Here is a 20,623-nt window from a genome sequence, read left to right as displayed (position 1 = left end):
TTGAGACTGCTTACTGTAGGGTTGTGCTTTGTTACCTCCAGATTTGGAGGTGGAGGCACCCCATTGCTTTGACCTGTAAGATCCCTGTGATTGATATCTGGAGCCTTTGAAATGCCTGGGTTTGCCCTGAGTGGCTCTGTTGGACACAGGAAAGGACCAATTCTTAGTAGGCCAGAGCCTACTGAACCTGGGTGGCTGCACTTGCAAGAAGTATTTTACAGTTTGCATAGATTTAGCTTCGTCTTACATTTTCTTTAAAACCTCTTCTGCCTTATTACCAAACAGACTATCATGCTGTAAAGGAGCATCCAACAATTTAGCTTTAACATGATCAGGCAGAATTTTTTCCTTGAGCCAGGCATGCCTTCTTATCGCAGATCCAGTTACGGCAGCCCTGCAAGAGGCCTCCAAGGAATCAAAACCACACTGCAAAGTATGCTTTGCAACCTGTTCTGCTGAATGCAATAAATCCTGTAACTCTATTTTCTACACAATCAGAAATCAACATCATTTTCTGTTCCAGTAAGCCCATAACATGCTGTTGATATTTAAGCATATGAAACTGGCAGTTTAAAGCCGTGATTGCCAAGGTTGCAGACGTATAAACCTTCTTACCCCATCTATCCAGCGCCCTGGAATCTCTGTCTGAAGGGGTAGGATTTTTGGCTGTAGAAGCCTCAACACCCTTGAGACGGTGAGAAATAGTCTCAGGATCAGCAGCAGGATTTTTGAAAAGAAATTTGTGGGAGTCAGGAACCCTGTAATATCTGTCTGGCTTACTAGGAGCCGGAGGCTGGGAATCAGGAGCCATGCTTGATTCCGAGAACACATCAACAATGTCTAATACAGGAGGTATTGCCCAAGGCCTATGCTGAGGAAGAAGAAAATCCCTAAGCCTCTTTTTTGATTCGGAGAAGTCCTGACTCTCCCAGTGAAAATGTTTCCTTAAAGTAGGCAAAGTCTCTCCAAAAGAGTAATCCTCAGGAGGAGATGCAAATGGGATGGATTCCTCTGCATCAGAATCTTCATAAGGTGGAATAGAAAATTCCTGATCAGAAGAGGAATCAGAAGAAATGGAAACCTGATCTGAAGATTAATAATCAGTGCCTTGCCTAGGCCTCTTAGCAGGGGGGGGTTGGGAATCCCTGATCAAGGTAATTAAATCCTCAGCCATTTTGATCATTTGTTTTTTAGGCATAGGGGCCTGAGCATGTGGCTCATGCGTCGGTTTTTTAGACATAGAAGTTGGTTTTGACTTTGTTTTTGTTGATGGCGTCGGTTTAATATAAAAATGTTGAGGCCTGAAAACACCCTCAGAAGCCGGTGCCTGCTCAGCAGCTCCGGACCCATCCAAGGGAGAGACACCCGCAGGTTCAACACTTTGCGAATCTCGCGGCATACCGGACTCCGAATGGGTCTCGGTAGAGGCCTGCGACTCAAAAGTAGCGGGTATCGGGGCTGCGAAAGCATCTCACTGAGTACCGGCGACTGGCTTAGGAGAAGCTTCATTGTCGGTTTTGGACCTCGAAGGTCTGTCTGTCTTTTTCCTTGTGTTTTTTGTGAACTCCGGTAGTCGGATTGCTAACGGACGACATTTCAGGGTAGTTAATTCTTGAACCAAAATATTTAGAAGCAAAAATATACAGACGCTTAATAGTGCGTTGGTTAAACTTAGCACAAAACTGACAGCAAGGCACATTGTGATCAGGGCCTAGGCAAGGAATACAGTACAAATGAAAATCCTTATGAGGTATTTGCTTCCCACAAGTAATGCAATTATTAACTTTTACTGACATCGGTAAGGAGCAAGAAAAAGTTTCCCCAACGAGGTACTTAGCTTTAGTTTGAAGACTTCAGTTCTGAAACTTGAAAACAAAAAATTCTGGAGTTGGCCGACCGGCACTAGCGAACTGCTTCTGCTTCGGGCACCGCGCGACAAGATAGACTGACTAAAATGGCTTCGGCTGCATGTTTTATACCCCTGATGACCTGACGTCATGGAAGAGGAGACAGCAACTGATGCAGGACCCAAGACTTTGCTATTGAGGCCGACTGAGTGCAACCTGCCAGCAGATTACTCAAATATAATGACTGCAACAGTGAAACACGTAGAACATCAATAAATCAGCAGAACAAAGTAGCAAAACAGTAAAAAGAACTAAGCGCTTCCCATAGCCTCCCAAATGTAAAATACACGGTTTCGCCACAGAAAAAGTATTTTAAAACAATTTTTACCACAAAAGTTAAAAAATGCTTTTATTTTAGAAGTACATAAATGTCATGAGAAAGCCAAAAAAAATTTTGCCCAGCCTTATAAGTATTTGTCTCTCAGAAAAAGTTAGTTTAAAACAAATTAAAAGTAATGCAGATGGTTTTTCCCCAGAGGGAACTTAATCTGTCCAGCACAGGAACAACTTTAGCCAACCTTCAATCTTCGAAAGCCCATACAGGAATGCTCTTCTTGATGGTAGGAACCTCTGAAGCACTTGGCTCCCAAACCTTTCTTTTTAGTCAGCTCAGCTCAAACCAGTGGTTTAGGAATGTGTCATATCCTATTGCAGGAGGATATGACCCCCATACAGTTTATGCTGCTACAGCAGTAAGCAACATGAACAACGTCTACTGTTTACTGTTTCCTGGGGCTGAAAGGTGCTACCATAAAGATCTTTGAAGAGTTCCTCTGAATCTAGAGAATGACTCTATTATCTGATGAAAGGGTGGAGATGCATCTGTTCCCCAAGTCTACCTGTAAGAAATCTTGGAACAGAATCTGGTTAGGTATCTGTTTTGAAAGTAGGAGAACAGATCTACTTGGGGTTCTCCTCACAATGGGATCAATTCCAGGAAAAACCTTGTGTAATTACCAATAGCGATGGTCTATCCTATCCCTGCTTGGCTTGCCTGCCACTACATATTGCTCTGACGGAATGTAAGATGCTTAAAGGATCAAGAAATACTTAAGATCTACCTCCTAAGCTATCAGAGCTATTCCCTTTGCTAGTTAAAGTGCCAGTGTGCTGTCTCTGTAATCACAAGTAAGGGTCCCCAAGACTCTTGATAAAAAAACAGATTATAGCACAGATCACATCTAGTACCGATTAATACTAAATGTTCTTTGACTGGTATGACCTGCCCTGTCAGCTGCACATTTTTAGCCTCATCATAACTGTTTGCTGGATACACTAGACAATCTCAATGTACTAAAATCTCTAATTTGAGTACATCGAGACCGAATAGTGGAAAGTGCAGTTACTCGAAACTACACTATGCAGAATGCGGAAGTGTCGAATCAGCCACTATCGTGGTGTCGCGTTCGTTATGTGTGGTGCGGTTTGTGGATTTATCTTGGGTTTCAGGTAAGTGTTGTGTGTTTGAGGATATTTGGTAGGCATTTTAGTGTGTGTGCGCGGTGGTGTTTTTTGTGTGTTTAGTGCGATCTCGGAGTTAGAATATATAAGTGGGGGAGTGGGGGGTGCAGGGGGGCTTGCCCCCCTGCTTATGGGTAGATTAGGTGAGTTTCTGTGTGTTATGTTTGTTTAGTTAGGTAGGTGTATGTGTGTGTGATTATGTCCTGGTTTGTGTATGCGTGAATGGTTGCGGTTGTGGTATTTGTGATTGTGGGTTTTCGTGTATGTGGGTTTTCGACTATTCAGTCTCGAAATACTGAAATTCGACATTTCAGTACTTCGAGATTGTATGGTGAATCCCTGTTTGCCAAGCAAAATGAGCCATTTGTTGGTACAGATTGTGTTGGAATAGGAAAACAAAATTATATGCAGCCTCTATTCATGCAGTTCCTTCTTGATTAGGCTCAAAAAGTCCAGTTGTGTACACTTACTATAAATGTAGATGTTGAGTGTATTCACTGTTGCAGTCATCACTTTTGGGTTATCTGCTTGCAGTAGCCCTCAGTTGGCCTAAATAACAAAGTCTTGGGTCCTGTGTCAGTTGCTGTCTCTTCTTCTGTGACGTCAGGTCGCCAGGGGTATAAAACATGCAGTCGACGCCATTACATCAGTTTTTCTTGCACCAGATGTCAGGTGCCCCCTTAATGGGAAGCAATTAAGTCTATAAATATACAAGGTAATACCTCCAATAAAAAAGCAAATACACCAAAAAGCTTTTGAAGATAGCAAAAGGAAAGTAGAGGTATATCCAAAAAAAAAGGGGTCTGGAGGGAGGGTAACCAGGACTGCAGAAGTAAATACACTTGAACATCTACATTTATGGTAAGTGTACACAACTGTACTATGTTCTTCATGTTTCACTGTTGCAGTCATCACTTTTGGGTAGATTCCCAAAGCTAAGGATGGGAGGAGGAATTTAAATAAAATTAGGACCAGTTAAAAGGCCCTGCAAGACTGCAGTGGTGAAGCCAGCTCTGGATTTAGAGAAAATTGGCAGATGATAATGCTTGGAGAACTCCTGGTAGTGGCTTCTAGGATGTCCCTGGTAGGAACGCCTCTGAGAAAGGCTGTAGAGGTAGATGCAGCCCTGGTAGAGTGGGGTCTGATCCCCTGTGGGATAAGTTTTCCATGGTGTTTTTAGCAGAAATGAATGCAATGGCCTATCCATTTGGAAATGGTTTGCTTTGAAATAGACTTCCCCTCTGCCCCTGCAGCAAATGCCACCAGCAGTTGATCAGATTTCCTTTGAGGTTTACTTCTGTCCAAGTAGAATCTAAGCGGTCTGTGCACGTCTAAGGAGTGCAGAATCCGTTCCCATTTGTTCTGTGGATTAGGAAAGAAGGTTAGCAAATGTATAGACTGATTAAGGGCCACACTGGATACCACCTTGAGCATGAAGGAGGGATTGGTTCTGAGTGATACCCTGTCCACATGAAAGATGATGAAAGGCACCACTGCCATGAGGGCCTGTAATTCAGATACCCTCCTTGCTGAAGTGACTGCTAAAAGGAAAGCTGTTTTCCAAGAAAGGAATTTTAAGTCCGCAGTGGCAGCTGGCTGGAAAGGAGGAACCGTGAGCTTTTCCAATACAAAGTTGAGGTCCCAGGCTGGAGTTGGAGCTCTCCTGGGTGGTTGTAGATTTTTGGCCCCTTTGAGGAACTGCTTAAGTAGTGGATGAGAGAAGAGGGGTGATTCTGTGTTATAATGAGCTGAGATGGCTGAGGGGTGAATTTTGATGGAGGAGAAAGACAGGCCCTTATGAAGCATCTCAGTTAGGTATTGTAAAATCTGAGGTAAATTGGGCACTGTTGTGCTCATCCCTTGAGCTTGGTTCCAAGCACAGAATCTTTTCCATTTTTCAGCATAAGACTTTCTGGTACTAGGCCTCCTTGCCTCTAAAATGATATCCATCACTGGTTTACTGATGGATGGCAAAGGATAAATTATGTAATTAGCCAGGCTGCTAGATTCAGTGTTTGTTGTTGAGGGTGCAGAATCTGGTTCTCCTGCTGAGACAATAGAGTAGGAGTCTGAGGCATGTGCCATAGGGCCCACAGTGACACACTGCGCAAGACGGGGTACAGTGTTGTCATGGCCAGTCTGGTGTAATCACAATCATCCTTAGTTTGTCTTGTTTGATCTTTACTAGTGCTATGGAGATCAGAGGCAAAGGGAAAAACATAAACTGATAGGTTTTTCCAGCTGAAGGACAGAGCACCCACTTTCCAAGCTTGTTTGTGGGGAGTCCTTGTGCAGAATTTGTCCAACTGATAGTTTTGGGGGAGGCAAACAGGTCTATATCTGGGTTCCTCCATTTGCTTGTCAACATGTTGAAAATCCTTGGTTCTAGTATCCATTCATGTGGGTCCATGATGTTTCTGCTTAGTTTGTCTGCCAGTGTATTTAGTTTTCCTTGCAGGAATTGAGATTGTAAATGTACTTGACAGCTCAGGGCTGTGTTCCACAATGCCATGGCTAGTCTGCAGAGGGGGTAAGAATGTGCACCCCCCTGCTTGTTTATGTACCACATAACAGTGGTGTTGCCAGTCTTAATCAGTAACTGTCCTGAAGAATGAGGTCCTTGAAGGCTGTCAGAGCATTCTGCACAGCTAACATTTCTTTTTGATTGATATACAGGTGCATTTGACTTTGGTTCCATTTGCCCTGAATGCACTTCCCTTCTAGGTGGGCCCGCCATGCACAGTCCAATGCATCTATTGTTAAGGTTTGGGTGGCAGGAGATAGTATGAATAGTAGTCCCCTGTTCTGGTGGCAGGCCTCTGTCCACCAAAGGAACTCTAGGCGTAGGCAAAATATGATAGGAATCATTGCTTCTAAATCCTGTGAATGTTGACACCATAGGCTTTTGAGATACCACTGCAGTTTCCTCATATGCAGCCTTGCATATGGAATTAGAAGACTGCAGGAGGCCATGAACCCCAAGGCTTGCAGTATTTGCCTTGCAGATAGCTGGGTTTTTGTGGCCACTTGTTTGAAGTAGGTTGTCAAATGAATCCGTTTTTCTGGTGTGAAGAAAGCCATCTGGGAAGTTGTATTCAAGATTTTCCCCAGGAATATAATTTAACAGGGTACCCAGTGTGATTTCTTTTCGTTTATGGTGTACCCCAGACAAGTATGTACCCTTTGAACAAAGGCCAGATGATTCAAAAGAATGTCCTGGCTTTCTGCCTGAATTAGACTATCGTCCAGATATGGGTATATTTGAATATTTCTTTGCCTGCAGAATGCAATGACTGGAGCTAGGCACTTTCTGAATACCCTGGGCGCAGTAGATAAGCCAAAGGGCAGAGCAGAGAACTGATAGTGCATGTAGCCTGCTTTGAAGCATATGTATCTTCTGCAAGACTCCCTGACAGGGATGTGCAGGTATGCTTCTTTTAAATCTAGTGTTGCCAACCATGCATCTTTGCCTAGCATAGGAAGCAGCTGGTGAAGAGTCATTATCTTGAATTTTGGAATCACCAGAAAGGTATTTAAAGTAGAAAGGTCCAGGATAGGATGCCATGTATTGCGCCTTTTCTGGGTACCAGGAAAAGGCTCGAATATAACCCTTGTCCCCCCTTTTCCTCTTCTGGTACCAACTGAATAGCCCCCCATGCTTAAGAGAGAGACAGTACTTGCTTTTGGGCCTCTGCCCACTGATTTGGGAGTAGATCTGGCCACCCACTTGGTGTTGGTAAGGTGTGGAAGTGAAATCTGTATCCTTGGGACATGATATTTAAAACCCATTTGTCCTGGGTAATGAGTTCCCAGTTTTTGGCCTGCAGACCAATCTTTCCGCCTAAAGGAGCATTCAGTTGGGAAGTGCTTGGAAGTTTTAGAAGCAAGTCATTGAGACAGTTTTCCATAGGGGGGAGTCTTACTACTCCCTGATTTGGGAGCGGAAACCCCCCACTGCTTGGTCTTGCGTCTCCCCCCTGGGACTGAAAAGTACAGTTTTGTACCTACCATAAATGTAGATGTCCGAACTGGATAGCATCTGCAGTCATAACAAGTGGGTTGTCCTGTCGTCAGGCAGCCCTGCAGTCGGCCGGATTCCAAAGTCCGGGTCCGGCTTCGCTGATGTCGCACTCCACCCGACGTCATCTCTGTTGGTCTTCGGGTATATAAGCATCAGCCGACGCCATTTTCCTCAGTGTTTCTTGCCCCAGATGCCAGTAGCCCTCTTGCAGGCTAAAATTTGGATAGATGCCAATGTTTCCAAATAGATAGAGGTAAACACAACAATAAGCATATATGTACATATATACAAACAAATACACCATAAAGACTCCCCAACAGCTAGCTATTAGGAGGGTAAACACCCTAGGAGTACCACAGAGGGAAGGAGGGAGGGTAATCCTGACTGCAGATGCTATCCAGTTCGACATCTACATTTATGGTAGGTACAAAACTGTACTATGTCCTTCATGGATGCATCTGCAGTCATAACAATGGGTAGAATACCATAGCCAACTAGGGAGGAGGATAAAAGTAGATTATGGTGTGTTTAGGATCCCTTGCAGTACAACAGTGGCAAACCCTGCTCGGGATCTGGAATATAGAGGCAAATTATAATGCTTGGCAAATGTATGCACGGAGGTCCAAGTAGCCGCCTCAATAATGTCTTTGGTTGCCACTCCTCGTAAGAAGGCTGTGGTAGTGGCTGTTGCCCTTGTAGAATGAGGTCTTATGTTCTGTGGAATTGGTTTTCCATGGAAGGAGTAACAGTATCGTATGCAATTTCCTATCCATTTGGAGATTGTCTGTTTGGAAATAGCTTTTCCTTCCCTTCCTGTTGCATAGGCTACAAAAGTTGGTCAGTCTTTCTGCTATTTTTGTTCTGTCCAAGTAGTAGCGTAGCTGTCTATGTACATCCAAGGTATGCAGTATTCTTTCCCTCTGTTTTGTGGGTTGGGAAAGAAGGTAGGTAGGTGGATTGCCTGGTTTAAAGACACTCTGGATACCACCTTGGGCATAAATGTAGGATTAGTCCTCATGGACACTCTATCTTGGTGGAAGATTAGGAAGGGTTGCACTGCCATTAAGGCCTGAAGTTCTGAAACCCTCCTTGCTGAAGTAATTGCTAGTAGGAAAGCAGTTTTCCATGACAGGTGTTGTAGGTCTGCTGTTGCTGCTGGTTCAAAGGGTGATAGTGTCAACTTTTCTAGCACAAAGTTTAAATCCCAAGCTGGTAATGGTGGTTTCCTTGGAGGTTTTACATTCTTGATTCCTCTGAGGAACTGCCTGAGCAAAGGGTGCGAAAAAACAGGTGGATCAAAGCTGTATTCTGCTGAAATAGCTGATGCATGTATCTTGATGGAGGAGTAGGACAGGCCTGAATGAAGAAGTTCGGCCAGATACTCCAGAATGTTAGGCATATCTATGTTTGACACATCTTTTCCTCTTTCCGTACTCCAAATGACAAACCTTTTCCATTTTCCAGCATAGTTCCTTCTTGTTGAAGGTCTGCGGGCTTCAAGAATAATGTCTTTAACTCTTTGGGAAAGTTCTGGATTAGCAGCTGCTATGTGATGTTCCATGCAGTCAGTTGCAACGTTTTTAGGTTTGGATGTATGATGCTGTAGTTGTTCTGAGTTAACATCAAAGGCATCAGGGGTATTGGCCACATATTGTTCTGAGACATGCTCTTCAGTAGTGGGTACCAGTGCTGTCTTGGCCAGTTTGGAACTATCAGGATTATTCTTGGACGTTCTTCCTTGATTTTTAGTAGTACTTTGTGTATCAAGGGAAGAGGTGGGAATGCATATGCTGTTAGGCCCTTCCAGTTGAAGGAGAGTGAGTCCACTTTCCATGCTAGTGGGTGGAATGTCCTTGTGCAGAATTTTTTGAGCTGGTGATTGAGAGGTGATGCGAATAGGTCTATCTGTGGCATTCCCCATTTCTTTGAGATGGTCTTGAAGATGTCCGGGTGCAGCTTCCATTCGTGGGCATCCGAAGTGGTCCTGCTTAATATGTCTGCTAGAGTATTGTCTTTCCCCGGTACAAATATTGCCTGTAACTGAATGTTGTAGCTGAGTGCCAGGGTCCACAGCTCCAAGGTCATTCTGCATAGGGGGTATGAATGAGTGCCTCCCTGTTTGTTGATGTACCACATGACTGTGGTGTTGTCTGTCCTTATCATCAACTGGCCCTCTTTGAGAAATGGTTTGAACTTTTGGATTGCCAGTTTTACTGCCAGCATTTCTTTTAGATTGATGTGCAGGTGAAGTTGATCCTGTGTCCACAATCCTTGCACGCATTTGTCCAGCATGTGGGCCCCCATCCTAGGTCTGAAGCGTCTGTTGTGATGGTCTGGCTTGGTTGACATCTGCGAAAGGGTAGGCCTGGGTTTGACTGGCATGCCTGAGCCCACCATAGGAACTCCTGTTTTAAGCATGGAATTAGTGGGATTTCTGTTTCTAGACTGTGTCTGTGTTGGGACCATAAATTCTTTAGGTACCACTGTAGTTTCCTCATATGTAGACTGGCAAATGGGACCAAGATTATGCATGATGCCATGAAGCCCAAGGCCTGCAGAACTTTTCTTGCTGTTAACTTGTTCAGTTTTGTTAGTGCCAAGAAGTAAAGAGGAAGTTCTTTTTGTTTTTCTGTAGTCAGGAATGCCATTTGTTGTACTGTGTCCAATTCAGCCCAAGAATGTCCTTGTTTGGGATGGTATCAGCCTTGACTTTTGTAAATTGACTGTGTATCCCAGTCCTTGTAGCAAGTAAATGACCCTTTGTAAATCTGTTGTCAGCTTGCTTTTGTTGTCCCCTTGTAGCAGGCAGTCGTCCAGGTATGGGTAAATTTGAATTCCCTGTAGTCTGCAATGGGCGATTACTGATGCCAGGCATTTTGTGAATACTCTGGGCAGTAGATAAGCCAAAGGGCAATGCTGAGAATTGATAGTGCTCTGATCCTGCAAGAAATCTGAGGTATCTTCTGCAGATTGGTCGAATGGGGACGTGCAGGTATGCCTCCTTGAGATCTAGAGTTACCAGCCAAGACTCCTTGCCCAGCATGGGAAGAAGTTGCTGTAGGGTCAGCATTTTGAATTTTGGGACAATGATGTATGTATTTAAGGTGGACAGGTCGAGAATTGGTCTCCAACTTTTTCCTTTCTTGGAACTAGGAATAGTCTGGAATAGAACCCCTTTCCTTGTTCTGCTGTTGGCACTCTTTCCACAGCTCTCATGTTTGCTAACTCCATTATCTGGCGTAGAGCCTCTGTTTTTTGATTTGGAGGTAGATTTGGCATTCCTCTTTTGACTGGTAAAGTGTGGAGGTGAAACCGGTAACCTTGATCTATGGTTTGTAAAATCCACTTGTCTTTTGTTATGTAGTGCCAGTTCTTTGAAAATAAGGTTAACTTTCCGCCTAGAGGAGCTGCTATTTGTTCCCTGGTAGGCGGATTTAGGATTAAGTCACTGTGGTTGTGCTGATGTAGTGGCAGTGGCTGTGTCTGTGCCTCTGTTGTTACCTTGCCACTGTCGTCCTCTGTCGGCACCTCCTCTGGATTGGTTTCTGCCTCTGGAACGTCTATTCCTGCCCTTTGAAATTTTGTGGAGTCAGGAAAGGACCAATTTTGGCAGGCCAGTTCCTGCTAAACCTTGGGGTTGAACCTGCAAGAAATCTTTAACAGTTTGAACAGATTTTGCCTTCTCTTCCATTTTCTTCATAACCTGCTGGGCAGGTGTACCAAACAAACTTGTCTTGTCCATAGGAGCATCTAGCAACTTAGCTTTAACATGATCCGTAAAGCTTGTTCCTTTAGCCATGCATGCCTTCTTATCACTGTGCCTGTCATGGCTGATCTAAATGAAGCCTCCAGTGCATCATAGCCACATTTTAAGGAATGGTTGCTAACCTGTTGTATGTTATTTACCATCTCTAATACATATTTCTTATCAAGAGATTCATCAGTGGTTAGTTTTTAGTTAACTGATCAAGCATAAACTCTTGGTATTGTATCATGTGAAACTGACAGTTTAAAGCTCTAGCTGAGAGAGTAGCTGAAGTGTAGACCTTTTACCCCATCTGTCTAATGACCTTGCTTCCCTTTCAGAAGGAATAGGGTTTTTAGCTGTGGTCGCGGCTACTGCCTTGGGACCCTGGGATATAGTTTCTGGGTCTGCAAGTGGGGCCTTGTAAAGGTGGTGATGAGTATCTGGCACCCTGTAAAATCTGTCTGGTTTGGCAGGGGCTGGGGTAAAGAATCTGGAGCGGAGCAAACATCATTGAAAGCATCATCCACCACAGAGAGAACAGGAGGTATAGCTAAGGGCCTGTGCTGTGGGAGGTGCAGAAAGGTCCTAAGTCTTTTTCTGGAGTCTGAAAAATCCTGTTGCTGCCATTGGAACTGTTCTCGCATGGCATGCAAGGTTTCCCCAAAGGAGAATTCTTCTGGTGGGGAAGCAGCTGGAAATGGATTCTTCAGCATCAGAATCTTCAAAATTGGAGAAGGGAGCCTCTGGCTGGTCAGTTATGTCTGATTCATCAGCAGAATCATCAGAAGACACTGGCTCAGGGGGCTCTGCCCTAGGTCTCTTCTCTGGGGGCTGAGAGGCCCTGTCTGGGTGAGATTGAGATCCTCTAATTAAAGACATTAAATCTTCTGCCAAAGAAAGCATTTGAGAACTAGAAGAGGGCCTGGATGTGGGGGGTTTAACAGGCACTGTTTTAGTAGTCTTGGCTGCTTTAGCCCTGGCGAAGGCCTTAATGGACATGGCTGCTGGAGGCCTAGCAGCACCACGTGCTGGGGTAGAGACATCCAAGGGGATGGTGTCTGATAAGTCAACCACCGTAGTGGGTAAAATTTCTGAGGTCGATTCAAGAGTTGTAGCAGGGGCCTCAGTTGTAAGAATAGGTTCAGCTGTACTTTGATCAGTTTTCTCGGTTTCGCCGAAACCGAGACACTCATGATTTGCTTTACCGTGGTTTCGGCCGAAACCGCGGACCGCGAGTGTCGGTCTTTATCTTTGCGTTTTTTGGTAGATTGGGTAGTCGGAGGATCCGACGGCATAATGTACGCAAAATCAGAACCGAAAAACTGTTCTGTAAACTCCGACCGACGCCTAAGCGTTCGTCGGTTGAAAGAGGTACAGGCCGAACAGGCTGCTACGTCGTGGGCTGGGCCTAAACAAGGCAGACAGTAAGAGTGGAAATCTTTATGAGGTATTTGTTTCCCACAGGTTAAACAATTGTTAACTTTTTCTGACATCGGCTGAGGCAAGAAAGAGTCCCCAACGGGGTACTTAGCTTTAGAAGTCTTCGAAGTAGTATTCGGTAGAAGTAATCTCTGGATCCGACCGACCGGCACTTGCGAACAGCTTCTGCTTCGGGCGCCACGCGGCAAGAAAGACTGAGGAAAATGGCGTCGGCTGATGCTTATATACCCGAAGACCAACAGAGATGACGTCGGGTGGAGTGCGACATCAGCCGAAGCCGGACCCGGACTTTGGAATCCGGCCGACTGCAGGGCTGCCTGACGACAGGACAACCCACTTGTTATGACTGCAGATGCTATCCAGTTCGGACATCTACATTTATGGTAGGTACAAAACTGTACTTTTCAGTCCCAGGGGGGAGACGCAAGACCAAGCAGTGGGGGGTTTCCGCTCCCAAATCAGGGAGTAGTAAGACTCCCCCCTATGGAAAACTGTCTCAATGACTTGCTTCTAAAACTTCCAAGCACTTCCCAACTGAATGCTCCTTTAGGCGGAAAGATTGGTCTGCAGGCCAAAAACTGGGAACTCATTACCCAGGACAAATGGGTTTTGACGACAGGACAACCCACTTGTTATGACTGCAGATGCATCCATGAAGGACATCCTGGGGTTTCTGCTATGTCTGGGTTTGGCTTGAGAAGACCTTGAAGAGGCTGGAAAGGACCAATTCTTAGAGGGCCAGTACCTACTAAATCTAGGAGGCTGCACTTATAAGAAATCTTTAACAGTTTGCATAGATTTAGCTTTATCTTCCATCTTTTTAAGAACTTCAGCCTAGTTGCCAAACAGGCGATCCTAATTTAAGGGAGCATCCAGCAATTTAGCCTTAACATGATCAGGTAAAGATTGCTCCTTAAGCCAAGCATGCCTTCTGAGCACAGAACCAGTAACAGCAGACCTGCAAGAGGCCTCTAAAGAATCAAATCCACATTGCAAAGTACGTTTTACAACCTGTTCAGCAGAATGCATTAAATTCTGTAATTCTTTATTTTCCACACAGTCCGGAATCAACATCATTTTCTGTTTAAGCAATCCATTAACATATGAAACTGGCAGTTTAAAGCCCTAATGGCCAAGGTTGCAGAAGTGTAAACTGTCTTACCCCATCTATCCAGTGCCCTGGAGTCTCTATCAGAAGGGGTAGGATTTTTAGCAGTAGAAGCCTTAATGCTCTTGGGTCCCTGTGAAATCGTCTCTGGATCCGTAATAGGATTTTTAAAAAGGAACTTGTGTGAATCAGGAACCCTGTAATATCTGTCAGGTTTTCTGGGAGCAGGAGGCAAAGAATCAGGGGCCAAACTACATTCCGAAAAAGCATCAACAATGTCTAGTACAGGAGGAATAGCTCAAGTCCTATGCTGAGGCAGGAGTAAGAAATCCCTAATTCTCTTTTTTGAATCAGAATAATCCTGGCTTTCCCAGTGGAAATGTTCCCTTAGAGTATGTAAGGTTTCACCAAAAGAAAAATCCTCTGGGGGGGAAGCAGAGGGAATATAGTCCCCTGCATCAGAATCCTCATAAGTAGAGAAGAGCACATCCAGATCATCAGAAGAATCAAAAAATTCAGAATCCAAATCAGAAGATTCATAAACAACTTCAGTCATAGGTCTCTTAGAAGGGGGAGGCTGGCTTCCCCTGATTAAAGTTATAAGATCTTCAGCCATTTTTATAATTTGTTTTTTAGGCATAGAGGCCTGAGCATGCTGCTTCGGCATAGTTTTTTTACGCATGGTTCGAGATTTAGGCCTACAAGAAGAAGGAGGCATCGGTTTAATACAAGTCCGTAGGCCTGAATACACCCTCAGAAGCCAGTGCCTGCAGAGCGGCTCTGGACCTATCCAAGGTAGAGACATCCGCAGGTTCCATAGTTAAAGCATCTCGCAGCATACCGGACTTCGAATGGGTCTCAGTAGAGGCCTGTGAATCAGAAGTAGCTGGTATCACGGGCTGCAAAAGCGCCTCACTGAGTATCAGCGAACTGGTGTCTGGCTTCGGAGAAGCGACGTTGGCAGTTTTGGACCTCGGCGGCCTGTCTCTGTCTTTATCCTTGCGTTTTTTCAGAATCACAGCAGTTGGATGGCTAACCGACGACATTTCTGGATAATTAAACTGAGAACCGAAATATTTAGAGGTGAAAATATACCAACAACGGATAGTGTGCTGATTAAATAAAGCACAAAACCAACAGCACGGTACGTCGTGGTCAGGGCCTAGGCAAGGAAAACAGTACGAATGAAAATCTTTATGAGGTATTTGCTTTCCACAAGTAATACAATTATTAACTTTTACTACCATCGGTAAGGAGCAAGAAAAAGTTTCCCCGACGGGGTACTTAGCTTTAGTTGAAGACCGGTTCTGAAACTCGAAAATGAAAATTTCAGGAGTCGGCCGACCAGCATTTGCGAACTGCTTCTGCTTCGGGCACCGCACAGCAAGAAAAACTGATGTAATGACATTGGCTGCATGTTTTATACCCCTGACGACTTGACATCATGGAAGAAGGGACAGCAACCGACGCAGGACCCAAGACTTTTTTAATCAGGCCAACTGAGGGCTACTGCAAGCAGATAACCCAAAAGTGATGACTGCAACAGTGAATCAGGAAGAACATCTGGAAATCTGAAGTTACAAATGATAATGTTAGCGCCTCATAAACCATAAAAACTCAATCCTGTATGTCTGAGTGGGTTTTAATTATGTATCTGTAACCCACAACTGGTGAAAGAGGGGACAAATCCATGTTAAAGACTTCAGACCTCCTGGAAAAGACTTAAGTTAAGTTGTATAAATAACGACATATGACAATGCCCAAAGTCAATGAAAGGGCTGTTCCAGGGGTTAGGGTTCTTTACAAATACTCAGAGCTGTGAATAACCTTAAAGGTAATACAGGGAACTAATAGTCTGACTCGGGTACAGAGAATCTGAGAAATAAAAGATCTAGAACTTGTCTCCAGGCAAGTTCTTTATCTGAAAACAGAAACAATCACCTTTGCCCCTGTGGCCTAATGGTACTGGTTCTATTATTTGTAAGGTTAGAGTGTGATTTTAAAGGGAGATAATGGTATCCTATTTCTGAGACAGTCAGAGATACAGTGGAGGAGGGGAGGGAGGAAGAATGCAGGTATAGCCATTCTAAATGTGCAGATTGCCCCCTTTTCAGAAAAATCCCTGTGTTTTTGTCAATGTTAATCCCCTCCTGCCATCTTTTATTTTTGCTCTGTTTGACAGAAGTAGGCAGGGACTGCTTAAACACTTTTCTGAAGAGAGTAGAGGGTCTACTTGATTTACAATGAGGGACTTGGGGGGAAAAAAAAGGTGACAACTCCCAGCACTAATTTCCCTCATTTATCATATTGTTTGAGTAGCAAGAGAGCCAGATATCACTTCTTTATTTAAAGCAATGTTCAAAATGTTAGATTTAACTTCACATGCAAATCTTTGGTTACATACTCTAGCATACCTCCTTAAAAGATTAACACTGGCCCTAGTCTCAGCATATGCACAATCATACACACTCTTTAGGACACGTTTAAAAACCTAATGAATATTAGAAATAATCAGAAAGCATTTGTCCTCTGAAGGCAGATTAGTAGAGTATTATTTTAAAGTTTCAGCACAGTGTAACAAACTTTCAGATATGGCCCTTATTACTAAGAATTTTAAAAACTAAAGTATATTCCCAAACCTGTCCAACACCTTACCTTCTTTACTCCCTGTAGAGGAATTAGGAATTCACCAAGTCTACTGCTGTCGCTGAGGCAGAAATAGCTGCAGGATCACACCAAAAGTGAGAAAAAAAATTGCTAGCCTACAAAATGTATCTGCCTTTTTAGGGATTGCAGATTGGCCATTACGATTACTGCAGGCAGCAGTAAAGACATCCTCCAATGCTGGCAAAATAGGAGGAATAACAAATATGTGGGACCTCCATCTGTAATAACTTGTACTATCTCCCCATTTCAAGGGGAACTGCCACTCATTCCCCCACAAAAATAAATCAATCATCCTGAAGATAATACTTAGAAAAAGACAATTCCTCCAATGGAAATGGGGGCATATGTGTTATCCTCAAAATCCGAATCCTGGCCTTTGGAATCCATAAGAGAGGGAACTCTGTCTCTATCAATGTCTGACTCTTGATTACCTGCAGGATTTTCTGCATCACAATAGTGCTCAGGAAAGAATTTTTGAACTCCAGAACCAAAAGCCTACAAAAGAATCCTGGCTAACAAGAGAATATCATCTGCTTGAAATATGTGTATCCATAGATGAACAATGTCTACCCTTTTTGTTTCATTTTATTAGGTTAAGTATCCCTGAAAGAACGCCATATGGGGGATCTTTCTCTATCCCAGGCAAGAGGACTCTCTACCCAACTACCCTGAGAAGAATCTTTCAGAACATCTCCAAGACCCAAAAATGAAGATGGTTTTCCCATGCTCCTATTGGACACTGCACAAGACTTGCCTGACTCCCACATCATAAATGATGGCAGAAGAACTAACACCAATGGAGCTGGAGAATAGCAAATTACTTCTACAGGACCCCTCACCAGTGGATAAAGCACAGACAGTCTAGGTTGACTACAAGGACTCACCTTTATCAATTTTTTTTTCATTGCAAGTACAGTGGGAGAAAAAGCCTGAGGACTGGAGTGAGTATCCATCTTGTGACTGAGGAAGATGCCTAACTGAAGCACTGGAAAGAGTCGGTCAGAAGGTAAGTTGTCACAAAGTGTTTCAGACAGCTCACACACACACTTCCCAAAACCAAGATAAATGCAGAAGCAGTGGATAAGATCCACAAATGAACAGTAGTTTCTTACTCTTCACTGTCACAAAAGAAAACAAATGCTCAGGTAAGATGGCACAAAGTATATAAGCACTACAATGTCTATGGTTTTAATATTTTCTTTAAGTAAACACAAACACCTAAACTCAAAAGTTGCAAAGGTAGTAACAAGTTTAACTCAAAAATGCCCCCAAGAAAAGAAAAAAAAGTCTCAAATTATTAAAGAGGTTCCTTACATGAAATTACAGATTTTTAATACAACGTTTCTTGAAGACAAGATGCCACTTTTATTCAAAATTAGAAAACAATTTAAAAAGTTTGTCCGATATTAAAATGAACAATGTATTTTGTGTGGAAGGGTTCCCCAAAGGGGACTTGACAGCCAAAAATTAAGCTGTAGACTGACTGCTGCTCCTGAAAAGTCCTTAGTTGGTTCTTATCAAGTGGAAAAACGTTCTGAAATTACTTCCTTTTGGCTGTTAGTTACCTGATGCTGGCCAGTCAGCAGCCAAAGAGAAGGTATGAGACCAAGCCAGAGCTTTTGAATCAGGTCAGTTATTACTTCCTAGGCAGGAAACAACACAAACAGCCAAAGGCTAATGCAGAAATAGGAATGAAGAGCATCCACAGAAACAAGCTAGGACTAAAAGACTTGCAAAACATTCACATCTCTGAACAGACAGTAAATAAAAGACAATATCTGTACCTGGGATAAGACCTGCCAATGGCTGATTGTCTTCATCACCATCCCTGTATGCCTGCCACCAGTTAGGATCCACCTGACTGATTACATGAAGTATGTCCCCTTTCTGGAAGGACAGGCCCAACTCTCGACAGGGAACATAAGGGTCATCAGAAGGATCATAATCAAAATGTGCTTTCACATGTACCTATTTGGAAGAGAGGCACTGCAGTTATAAACAGAAAAGAAATCACTGAATAGTTATTTATGGTAGCTTAAAACAGCAACATATCTTTTCTTGCTTTTTACATCTCCACCCCCAAGAAAAAAAGAGGAAAAAAACTAACAAAAAAATTAGTCTAAAATTTTCAACTGAAAATTTTAGTTTATATTTTTCAGCTGAAATTAATCTCAATAATTATTTGCTGTATAATTTTTTTTTCATTTTTCTCCTTGATGTGCCAAAAAAATAGAAGTCAAATAACATTCAAAGGACACATACTGAATATGCTTGCAATAAGAAATCCAAAAGTAAGAATTGCGCAAAACTGACCAATCAACCACAGCCACTGGATGCTGAGTCACAGCAGTCAGGAGAGGGAAATAGTCACTGCTATTTACAGCTAGATTTACAGTACATGCCTTACTTACACTTTACAGTGTGTCCTTTATAGGTACTTACCAGGCTACAGCCTTACACTCCTGATATTTTTTTAGCCCTTATATTTTGCATACAATTAACCCGTGGGCAGCAGAGCAAGGATATGCTGGGACATTTACTTGTCACAATCCATAAAGTACATGGAGAATAAACTGAGGGATTAGTTTGTGATTTCCCATCCATTCGAATTACATTTGAACAGAGTAAGAGAAATATTTCACTTTATATGGAGTGAAAGATGGGTCCACATAAGTATTATACAGAACTACTGAATACTACTTCTATGGACCCATATAGTATTCTTTATGATACATACCTATCCCTACAAACATGTCTATTTATATTACAAAAGAGATTGAGATCCCTGGAGTGGGGATTTACGTTACCACTGGATATGCGGCTATGTAACAAATGTGAAAAAATATTGAGAATCTATACATCAGGCAGAAGCTGCCTCTTTGTATCCTTTAAGAAAATGAGTAGACGGAAAGGGTTTGAGATGGATTGCACAGTTTTTGGGATTTAGTGAGAAATCACTGTGGTCATTCCAGTTGTGACAAGTATTTGGGCAGGTACTTACCGAACAGGGATTACTTTCAAACACTGGTCTGTTAAAGTACAGTGGAATGAATACATCCTTGGATCTAGATGTCATACATTTAGAAAGATGATGTGCAATGAAAAAAGACGTCCTCACATTAGAAGAAATATGGTGATCAAAGGACAGCTAGCAGTCTACAGAGGTTCCCAGATCCCTAACTACATCAACTTTCAGGGGTGTGCTGTCAATGTGATAGTTAAAAGGGAAGTCAAGTCTTGTCAATGTAAACGATTATACATTTCTTGGTAATTAATTTTAGTTCGTAGTTTTGACATCAGCTGTTTGCTTGCAAAACGCTATCTTGGAGGACTTTGGTGTCCTCTGGAGAGTTTATTATGGCAAAGAGTTTATGTGTGTCTGCAACTTGGTCAGCCATAACCCCTTGGCATTTGCTTTGACTTCTAAGAAGAAAATGCCAAAGAGTAATCATCCAAGGACTGAACCCTGGGTTAATTGCTAGTGACAGGTCATTTGGTGGAGGTTAAAACTCCCACCCTGATTTCCTGGGCTCTGTCTGTGAGCCAGTTTGCAATCCACTGAGTTGTGCAGAGTCTTGTATTTAAGCTGGAAGACTCTACCCACAACACCAGTGTGTGTAATGGTGTTGAATGCCTTTGTGAGGTCAAGGTACAATGTGTTCTGATTCAGTAACCTTGACAGGCAGGATCTACCCTTGATGGATATGAAAGGTCTTGGGTTAACCATATGCAGGTTATGTCCTTATTTATTAACACCATAATGAACCTTTCTATAGCCTAACAGGTGAGGATGGTCAGGCTTATGGGTTTAAAATTACCCAGATCTGCTAACAACTTACCTTTGTGCAAGGGGACTGCATTCATCTGGAACAATGCCTGTTTGGAAGCAGACACTGAACATCTACAGGGAGTCTGAGTAGTAATGTTTCAGGCTGACCAGTGGGCAACCCTGTACATATTATCTGGCCAAATAGAATTGGTGGTCTTGGCCTTGGATAGCAACTTTGAGGACTTGTTCTTGGGAGATCTGAGGAGATTTTGATGCAGTTATGTGATCTAGAAATATGGAGGTGGGGTTTGAATTAGTCTGCCAGCTAAAAGATTGGCTATGATCTCTGGGCCTACGTGTGTGATATTTTTTACTAGTAGCTCTGCATAATGCTAGGCATGGTTTCTGAGAGTTTTAACACATGAATGCCAAAATTTCATTTACATTTAGTAAACTACATTACTTGCTGTGATTTAAACATACTTGGGAAGCATCAAAGTCA

The 20,623-nt window shown here is 43.1% G+C and overlaps 1 protein-coding gene across 1 annotated transcript in view; it reads right to left on the bottom strand.

The window, feature by feature from the left end:
* The window catches only part of PALS1 (protein associated with LIN7 1, MAGUK p55 family member), a 2,503,255-nt gene that overhangs the window by 767,847 nt on the left and 1,714,785 nt on the right, over positions 1 to 20,623 (bottom strand). The window contains exon 9 of the mRNA XM_044074024.1: positions 18,137 to 18,320. Coding sequence (XP_043929959.1) covers positions 18,137 to 18,320 — 184 coding nt within the window. The remainder of the gene's footprint in view (positions 1 to 18,136; positions 18,321 to 20,623) is intronic.

Source organism: Protopterus annectens, chromosome 6.part0 (genome assembly GCF_019279795.1).
Source record: "Protopterus annectens isolate FY-2018-M chromosome 6.part0, PAN1.0, whole genome shotgun sequence".
Taxonomy (NCBI): Eukaryota; Metazoa; Chordata; order Ceratodontiformes; family Protopteridae; genus Protopterus; species Protopterus annectens.
The sequence above is the reverse complement of the archived record's forward strand: the minus strand, read 5'-3'. Positions and strand labels throughout refer to the sequence as shown.